This window comes from Neospora caninum, chromosome IX, assembly GCF_000208865.1.
Source record: "Neospora caninum Liverpool complete genome, chromosome IX".
Taxonomy (NCBI): domain Eukaryota; phylum Apicomplexa; class Conoidasida; order Eucoccidiorida; family Sarcocystidae; genus Neospora; species Neospora caninum.
In genome coordinates this window covers 1,972,532-1,982,413 of record NC_018390.1, presented here as the reverse complement: position 1 = coordinate 1,982,413, position 9,882 = coordinate 1,972,532, and the positions used below count along the sequence as shown (strand labels likewise).

The 9,882-nt window shown below is 53.1% G+C and overlaps 1 protein-coding gene across 1 annotated transcript; it reads left to right on the top strand.

Moving 5' to 3' along the window:
- Window positions 1-4,148: 4,148 nt before the first annotated feature.
- On the top strand, window positions 4,149-9,630 carry NCLIV_040850 (putative nuclear NF-kB activating protein; the record flags this gene model as incomplete). The annotated part of the gene is made up of 6 exons (XM_003880994.1): window positions 4,149-5,973; window positions 6,672-7,076; window positions 7,920-8,037; window positions 8,452-8,601; window positions 9,130-9,272; window positions 9,569-9,630. The coding sequence occupies 6 exons, from the start codon at window positions 4,149-4,151 to the stop codon at window positions 9,628-9,630; spliced, it is 2,703 nt and encodes a 900-aa protein (XP_003881043.1).
- Window positions 9,631-9,882: the final 252 nt, after the last annotated feature.

Sequence of the window (9,882 nt, the reverse complement as noted above, 5' to 3'; positions counted from 1 at the left end):
GGACGCCCGGCCACCGGTGCATCGGGCAACACCGGAAGAGCGGGAACACCTGGAGAGCAGGGCTGTGTACAGAAACGGGGCGGAGGCAGCAAGCGAGGAAGGCAGCAGAAAGCAGGAAGCAAGAAACGGAAGCAGCAGCGGATATCGGTGAGAAGGCGTCGCGTGACACGCAGGCAAACCCTGAGACACCAGCATTGAAGTCGGTGAAAAGCACGGGAGATACTCTTTGTCATCTCCATTGGTAACGTAGAGGTGTATGTTGGTGGCAAAAGAAGAGGCAAACGACGCTTTCTTGAGTTCCCTGGGAAGTTCGGGACAAGAACGAGCTAGCCATTTGGTGCAGATGTGCCAAGGATGTTGGCGGAGAAGTAGCACTTGAGGGTACCTGAGACTGCGGGCGTCTGCTCTGTTCTCCTCGGAAGAAGGAGTCGTCTTATCGCACTTGGAAAAATCAAGACAAGTCGTCCAGCCCTCCACTGAGAACAGGAAGTTCAAACACGGGAGAAAAAGGAAAGTCTACCGTTTCAGGGGAGACGGACGGGGAACAGAGCTGGCGCAAGGGGAGCACAGAGGCGGACTCCAGACTGCCGTGGAAGGTCTTTCGAGTCGGTGGACATGGTTTCTGCCAAAAACCTGCGCATTCCGTGGAAATCCCGTCGCAAACGCTTTCGGGCAACAAGCTAGGAAGGCAAATGGTCTATGTTCTGTACAGTGTTTGTGTTGAACAGGGCTTTCTGTCTGGGACGAGAACTCTGGGGCAGAAGAGTCTCGGCTACAACCTGACCAGGCAGACGTACTTTCGGTTTGTTCCCTGCGGTGCATGTTGAGCGTCGACACTCAACGTTCTCACGGAAGGCAGCTTTTCGGCGAAGCGGCTTGGGTGTTCCAGCGCATATCAGAGATTCTTGTGCGTTTCCATAATACTAACCACCTACGGAGGAAACCGCCAACCTCACGGCAAGACCACAGACGTTCATTCTAAAAAATGCAATTGAGACAGGTCTATACTTCAGTGTATCCTCTTTCTGGCGATGTTGCTATCGACATGAGAAAACCATAAACGTGCGTTTCTGATTGCATGGGTGTACGGGCTACAAATTCATACTGATCAGCCAAGAAGAGAAAACATGCAGCGGTGTTCTCGCAATTTCCCTCTTGCACGCTTACGCAATGTTCTGGTCCTTCGAGACTAGCATTTGTCACCGCAAATACATATGCACATATACCTGTCGGTGCGTGGGTGTCTGTGGATGCATGTTCTCATTCCGATCAGCAAGGATCTATTCAACAATTTTTCAGCGTCGGCACCCTTGCGCTCGAGGACCGAGATTTCCTGCTGTAAGGACTCCAAAGCTGTCCAAACACGCTTGAAAATATGGGTTCAGATTTCCTATATCCACATGCACTTGCGTGTGCATTTAATTGTTTTCTTTTACTTCGACATTGGTATATGTAAATATGTGCAACTGCATATGTATGTACGTTTACGCATATGTTTAGTCATTTCTTTATGTATATACAGATGTACATCAACATATAGAGCTTGCCCATGGTCTCCTTTCCAGAAACGCTTCCTCAGCTACAGATAGCTCTTTGTGATTTTTGTCCCGCAAAATTGGGACCTCTCTTGACAGATTTTCTCTCGTTATCACCCTGTGGATATGATGGCCCCCATATGGGTACCGAGCTTTGGAGATGCTCAGGTGGACTCATGCGTGTGTTCTGCTCCATAAGCACACGACTCTTCCATTTCTTGCTCCTCACCATCTACATGTAAGAGGCGAAGACCGCTCGCCCTCCAGCCAGACTTCCTCTCTCTGCAGGACGCCAGAAGCTTCCCAACTCTCCTGGCTTCTCCAAAGGCCCAGTTCCACGTGCGACGAATTCACAGGAATATCTGCACAAGATTCATGTACGTATCCCACAGAGGGGCCACGTTTATTCAGCAGAGGTGGACACTGCCTGGTTCTTGTACGTTATCCACGTCCACAAGAGGAACGAGAGAGGATGTAGAAAATCCAAAATGTAGCGACGACTCGCCTCTCAGCTGTCTCTGTCCTTCCGCTTCTCTTCTTCCTCCACTCTTGTTCGTCTCTCCCGCTTGCCACTTTTACTCTCCGTGAACTTCGAGGAAAAACACTTCAAAAATCTCTATGCGATAGGAACACGGCCGATCTTTCCGGTCGATACGGATGTTTGAGTGTATGTACAGCGGCAGAGCACGGAAGCCGGGGGGAGGGGGGGGTCGCGCATGCGTTGTGACCTTCTCTCGCGTGAAATCGAATAGACAAAGATTTCCTCAGGTTTCCTGGGTTTTCCTCTGGGCGTCAATAATCTTCTTCTGCCTCTTCTTTCGGTTTTTTCTCTCCTTTCCCTTTTTCAACTTCTTCGCTTTCTCCGGTTTTCCTGTTTGCCTCTGTTGGCCCAGGAAGCGGAGGCTGCTTGCTGAGCACCTCTCTTCTTTTCACGCCGCTTTTCTTCCTTTCACAGGATATTGGAGTTTGTTCTTCTTTCGCTGAAGCGTTGCGGTCTGCTCTGTCGCCGTTTTCCCTTCTTTTTCCCGTGGCCTTCGCCCTCCGCTGCTCCAGTCTCTCTTTTGCTGTTGAGGAACACACAGGGTAATGCTGTTCTGAGTTTGGTCTGCGCCGAAAGGTGGCTCGACCTTGTTGAGAACTAGAAACGAAACGCGAACAGAGAACAGCCTTCCAGCGGCCCCGCTATGGATTTAGGAAGGTGCGGAGGTTCTGCTTCTCCTCTTCTCCAGCATCAGTTTCTCGTCTTGAAAAAGTGACGCATCTTCGTCTACAGACTGGCAACAGGCGAAACTTTCCTTCCCCGTGAACATCCCGTCTCTGCACTTTGCGGTCCTTCCTTGGTTTTCTCGCGGAGCTTCCGTCGGGATCTCTGCAAAGTCTATAAATTTTCTCTTGCTGTACCCACTGGTGTGCCCGTGTTCATCGACACGAAGCACTGAAGCGATTCATCCTCTCGAAAGAGTTCCTCTGGAATGTGACACGGCCTTCTTCTCCAGCTCTGCTCTTGGCCGCCCCCCCCTCCCCCGCCCCCCGTTACACTCCACACGCCTCCCGCTCTCCTTCGTACATTCTTCTCCGTTGGCGTCGCTCCTTTGTCTACGTCTTCCCCTCCGCTGCCTGTCTGCCTCTTCCCCTTTCCTCTCTCTCGGCTTTTCTTCTCTTCTTGGCTCTTCCTCATCTGTATGTTTTTTGCACAATCGAAGAACAAGCTGGTTAACTAACGGCGCTAAAAAATGGACGGCGGAATTTGAAAAGGCGAAGCATTCGGTCAGCCTCTGCCGCCTCGCGACGGTCTTCCGCCGCGGATTCGCTTTCAAACGCCCCAGAGTCCAGCAAAAGTTGGAGCCGTGCGCCTCAGAGGTTTGGAAGGCAGATTCAGGAAAAAAGAAGCAAATCGCTTTCCTAGGGGGCGAAGGCAACCGTCAGAAGCCGTCGCGTACAGCATGTACAGTTAGGAGCATTCCGGTCTATTCGATGATCGTATGTGTTCACGGTACAACGCAAATCGAATGAACAGACGGATGTGCTGCCCTGTCCCGGTAGAAGTCACGCCCCGCGCTCTATAGAGAGGAGAGAGAGATGAGAGAGCGAAGAGTCTCCCGCTCCTCCTCTCCTCGAGGCGCTCCCTCGGCGGCCGACGCTCTCGCAGCTGCGCGGCGGCTGAGAGCCGAGAGGGACAGGAGAGCAGCCAGAGAGAGAGAGGACGAAGGGCGAGGAAGCAAAAGGTCCAGAGAACGAGAAGAGAGAAGGCCAAGGGAACGCGAGGACAGAAAAAGGTCCAGAGAACGAGAGGGGAGGGAACGGTCAAAAGAACGAGAGGAGAGAAAAAGATCCAGAGAACGAGAGGAGAGGAAACGGTCCAGAGAACGAGAGGGGAGAGAACGGTCAAAAGAACGAGAGGGGAGGAAACGATCCAGAGAACGAGAAGGGAGAGAACGGTCAAAAGAACGAGAGGGGAGAGGACGGTCAAAAGAACGCGAGGGGAGAGAACGGTCAAAAGAACGAGAGGAAAGAAAAAGACCCAGCGAGCGGAGAGAGAAGAGACGGAAAGACGAGGGTGAGGAGGAAGGGCGAGAGAGAGAGGCATGGAGAAGAAGCGAACGTGCAGGTTCGATGGGCCGTGAAACGAGGAGGAACAGAGAGGAGAGCGGTAGGTCGGACAGCCACAGAGAGCGGGAGAGTGACCGCAGAAGAGACGAGAAAGAGCGACACGAGAATGGCGAGACCCAGACAGAAGCAAGAACTGAGTGTGGAAAGCAACAAGAGGTTCTTTCGCCAGGAGAGGCGTTGGCCGCGGTTGAGAGGCTTCAAGCGGAGAAGAAGAAAGAGCACGAGCTTCGAAGAGAGAAGCGGCGGGAAGACGAGCAACGCCAGGCAGATGCGGAACAGGAGAAGCTTGCAGCGGAGATCTCTCGGCGACGAGAAGAAAGAGATCACCAGGAGTCGCTGCAGAGAGCGGGTCAGCTCCTGGCCTTGGCCGCGCATGCAGCGTCGTTGCCTGTGAACGGTGCCGCCCCGTCCATGCTCGGCACGTCTCTTCCTTCTTTCCCTGCCTTCCCTCCCTTGAACCCTGCGCCTCGCTCCGCGGGAGGGGACGTAGTCTCTGTCCCTCAAGGTCACTTGTTTCGCCCCGCGTTTTCTCAGCCCGCCCGCCGAGGCGACGAAGGCTACGAAGGAGACGACCTTCGATTCCACGAAGACGGCGAGCGCGGAAGGCACCGAGCGGCAGAGAGGGAGAGAGAGGAGGGGGACAGCGCTGCGCTTTGGCGCGGAGACGTGTGGAAGCGCGCAGTGTCTCCCAGTCGCGAAGACCTCCAAGGCGCGAGGGACCGGAGTTCGACGTTTGAAAGGAGAGCTCCCGTGTGCAAAGCGGAACAGGACGCGCTGCAGTTTGATTCGAGGCTCGCGAGAGACGCAGGCAGCAGCGGCGGTCGGACGGAGGAAAGAAACGCTCATGTCAGAGACGATTTCCAGAGGGAGAGAGGCAGAAGAGATTGGAGACGAAGGGATGAAGCCAGGGGAGATGACAGAAGAGGTGACGGAAGAGATGAAGACCGAGGAGAAGTATTCCGACAAAGAGAAGACAGAGAGGGAGACGGTGAGCGACGGCGCGGGGACTTCGCGTCGGGCCCAAATCATGATGGGCGGCCACAGAAGCTGGAGAGAGACAGTTTCAACGAGGGAAGGCGAGAGGAAAGAGACGTTTTCGGTGGTCGAGGCAGGGAGCGTGAAGGTCGCCTCGCAGGGACGTTTCCGGGGATGCTTCCCTTCGGTCCGAACTTCGACAAGGAAGAATGGAAGCGGCTTCTCGACTGGCAGTCGTGGCGACGCGACGCTCGGAAAAAGCGGGACTTCAACCCCGACAGTATCTGGACAGATCAACGAGACCTCTCTCCCACCAGATGGAAAACAACCCCTTCATCATCTTCATCCTCTTCTTCTTCCTCTTCTTCTTCCTCTTCTTCTTCCTCTTCTTCTTCAGGTGTCGCAGGGACGGTGGAGAAGGTGGGAGGGGTGAGTGCAAAGGACTCTGAGGAAGAGCGAGCGCGCGAACGCGATGCTAAGCGTCACGCGTGCATGACGGAAGAGGAGAAGAAGACGGAGGCAGAATGGCGGAAGAAGATTCAGGCTCTGGAGAAGAAGGCGACGGGGAGGCGGCGCGAAGACAGCAGCGAGGAGGAGCCGCGGAAGAAGGACGGGAAGAAGCGGAAGGGGAAGCGCGACAGCGGAGACAGCTCAGACGAGCACTCTTCGGACGACGAAGTCAAGGTCCCGGCTGCGCGCGTCCCGGGGATTGACGGCTCGGTGCTAGAAAAGCGACTAGCCGAGAAGGACAAAGCACGGGAACAAAAGATGCAAAAGTTGCAGGAAAAAGAAGAGAAAAAACGACGCAAGCTCATGAAAGAAACCAAGGAACTTGAAGAACTCGAACTCGAAGGTAAAGCCGAACAGGATACACAACTCAGTGCATGTGTGTCGGGGGTCAATAGACACGCCCCGAGTGTATTTATATATTGTATTTTAAGCAGGTGTGCGCACGGGAAGTTATATTGATATGCTTTCGATGTCGGTTTCACTCCCGTAGCTTTTCATGTATACGTATCTGTGCCGAGAAGGGCGGACGGTTGACGGCTCGAGGGCCGGCTCGCCGCTCTTTGCCGCGTTTGGTCACAACGGCTTTGTTTCAAAAACACAAACGCGAAATCCTCTGGACGGCTTCGGGGACCATTTCGAGTGTGCCCTCCAGAGACACGTTCGAACTGGCGTGTGACCGCCGCCCTGTGTAAATATACATGGAGGTAGCTACCTATATCTATATACATGTATGTGTAAGAAAGAATAAATATATATATATATATATATATATGTATATGCATGTATGCGTCTCTACACATGTATGTGCATACCTACATATGCTTATATCCGCCTGCACGTCAATAGTTGGGCATGAAGATAGTTCTGCGAGAAGCCGTGCCTCTTCTTTCTGTGCTGGAAAAACAGAGATAAAGGCGCTCGATCCGTGGTGGACCTATGCAGCTACATCACGCCTCATCACCTGTATGAAGAGTTGCTTTCTATTTGGCGATTTCGGCGTTGAAACGAGTCTCGTTGATTTTGTTTCGCGTGCATTGGCAGAGGCGTGGAAGAAGGTCGGCCCAAAAGACTTCATCAAGAGTGCGTCTTTCAAGGGGCCCCGTCCGGGCTTCGTCTATAAGACGGGTGAAGCAGGGACGGGGTACTACAAGGACAAGATTTCGATTCTGAAGCTCGTGCGAGATGGAGTCATCGCCGTCAGCGGCACGCAACTCGTCCTCGCGTTGAAGAGGGAGAAAGGCGGCAGCTCCAGCGAAGACGAAAAGAGCAAGAAGAGGGGCAAGAAGGGGAAGAAGGGAAAGAAGAAGAAGAGCAAGAAGAAGAACGGAAAGAAGAGAAAGAAGCATGCGTCCAGTGACTCGGATTCGGAGGAAAGCGATTCGAGCGACTCCAGCGGGAGTGACAGCGACAGCAGCCGAGACACGAAGAAAAAGAAGAAGAAAAACGGTGAGCACTGGTTTCCAGTCTCTCGACACGGCACGACGTGATGTCTCGCCGCGAGTCTCCCTTTCTTTATCTCGCCGTCCTTCTTTTCTGTGCTCGGGGGGAGAAACAATGGAGGAGGCGTTTTCTTAAGCTTCCCGTTCGTTTCGAGAGCCTGCCGTTTGCGTTTCCTGGATTCTCGCGCGGGGTCGCGGGTGGAGTGTGTCTCGCGCTTTCGGATATTTTCGCGTCGAAAAGGCGTTTCCGGCCATTTTTGCCGCTCACGTGTGTCTCCCGTTCAGCGCCAGCTCTGTGTTTTTCAGGGGAAAAAAAGCAAGAAACGGAGACGCGTGTCGTCGAGCAGCGAGAGCAGCGAGGACGACAGCGAAGAAGAAAGCGAGAGATTGAAGGAGACACCCGACGGCGACGCCCCAAAGACCCTCCGACCAAACGTGGCAGTCCTCGAGGCTGCCCTCGCAGAAAAAAGTACGGACACGAATCGAGGAGAAATGGTATCTTCCCGTACCTAGCTTGTTTTGTACTTCCAGAGGCAACACAACAATCTCGATTTCTCTCCCGGCTTCCTTCCTTCCTCCCTCTTTCTGTCTCTTCCTATCTGTCTCTCTCTTTCTGTCGCCCGCTCTCTCTCTCTTCTTCTCTCTCTTTTTCTTTTTTGCTCTCTTTATCGGTGGTTCCTGTCGAGGTCGTTCCTGCGGTTTTCTGTTTGGTGCGCGGTTCCCCTCTCTTCGCCGCCGTCTTGCGTTTTTTTTTGTCTCTTTTTCTCCATCCCGCCCTATTTGCTTCTTTTCTTCTGTCTCCGCTCGCGGCCTTTACGCGCGTCCCCTCGGATTTTCCTTTCTCGCGCAGAGGCGGCGGAGGCTCTCGCAGAAGCCGCCTTCGGCGACGTCTCCGACGAAGAGGAAGACGACAGCTTCGGGCCAAGCCCTCTCGGCGTCAACAGCAAACTGGCTGCTAGGAATGTCGAGTGCGTCTCAAACCCTCTCAAAACCGGCCCATACACCTCACGTTTGCACCGGCAAATAGATACAGACATATAGTTGCACACATCTGTTTACTGGCGTGCATGCATGTGAAGGAGATCTAGAAAGCAGGCTGTGCCTGCAACCGTGCGTCACGTGTGCGACATGCGTCTGTTGAAACGTCCGAGACACCGGGAAACCCGTCCGCCCCTCCGCATGTCTCCCTTCCCAAAATATCCTCCCTCACGCACAATCATATATATATATGTATATATACATTATATGTACATATATACATGTGCATATTTACATGCATATTTACATGCATATATATATATATATATATGCGTGAATGGGGTTGACGTTGTTAGGAAGACGGTTGGAGCGGTGTGGCTGTTGCATGCGGCTGTTGTTTTTAGTTATGGTGGGGCGTTGCGCCCGGGAGAAGGTGCGGCCATTGCGCAGTACGTGCAAGAAGGGAAACGTATTCCTCGTCGTGGTGAGGTCGGGTTGACTGCAGACGAAATCCAGGCCTTTGAAGATCTCGGATACGTCATGAGTGGTTCCAGGTAAGCGTGGCGAAAAGGCCATAGCCTTTTTAGCAAAAATATGCGTGGCAGTTTCCAAGGAGAACAGGGGACAGCGAGGGGAATGGTGAGGCTTCGCCTCGCCCTCCTTTTCGCGTGCACTCTGGCTCTGGCCTTACCTCGTTCTCATCGTCCTTCCGTGCTTTCTCAAGGTTCCTTCTCTTGCTGTTGCCTTTCTGCCTCTCTTTCGCCTCTCTGCGTCCCTCACTTCTCGTTCCGTCGCGTTTGTGCCCGGTCGCCTAGCATCGACAGTCGTCGTCCTCGTCGCGTCTCGGCTCTGTCGTCTTTCTCCCCAACTGCTTCTCCCTCTCAGGTGTCTGCGCTCTGCCCCGTTTTCGAAAGGGCGTATTTTTGGTTGCATCCCCTGTCGCATTTCGACCGTTTTTGCTGGAGGGTGTCCGTCTTCCCGTGCACCCAAGAAAAACGGTGCGGCATGCGCCGATGGAAAGAAAGAATCGCGACGGACTTCGCGCGGCCTCCCGCGTTCTCTCTCTCCCTTGTCTTCTTCAGACATCGCCGCATGAACGCTATCCGTATTCGAAAAGAAAACCAAGTTTACAGCGCCGAGGAGCAAAGAGCTCTCGCCATGTTCAACTACGAAGAGAAGGCAAATCGCGAAGCGCAACTCATCAACGACCTACGCGACATGCTCAGTAAGGCCTCTCGTGCCCTGTCGAGACACCGGAGAAACGTGTCCACCTCGTCCCACCAAAGAAATCATAGATATATCTACATGCCACGACATATATATATATATATATATATATTTCTTGTTCATGTATATTTGCACACTGGCATACACCTATATATATATATATATACATATATATCTGTGAGGCCGCGTGCAAGTTGTATGTGTATAGCCGGCAGATCGGTTCGTTTTCTTCGGTGAAATCTGTTCTGTATTTCTGCTGACGTCTGTATTCTGCTTGTATCGACGTTTTCTCAGAGAAGCAAAACGAGACTCTTGCGGTCGAAGAGATGGAGGAGAAGTTCGGGAAGAAGGACTGAAAAGAGTCTGTCGATTCGCAACCATGAGACGCGTGTTCCTCTCAGATTCTTCAGATTCCCTTTTTTGGCGAAAAGTGCTTTTTTTGTTTTCCGCGTCCAGCCGTTCTCGTTTTTTCGTCTGTCTTCTCTGCCACGCTTCTCCGCGCTGCCGCAATTTTGTCCTTGCTCCTCCCTGTGATGGACTGTCTCGACAGCGCCTCGTTTGTCAGGTTCTCTTCCCCTGCCTCTCGTCTCCGTGTCTTCGACCGCGCC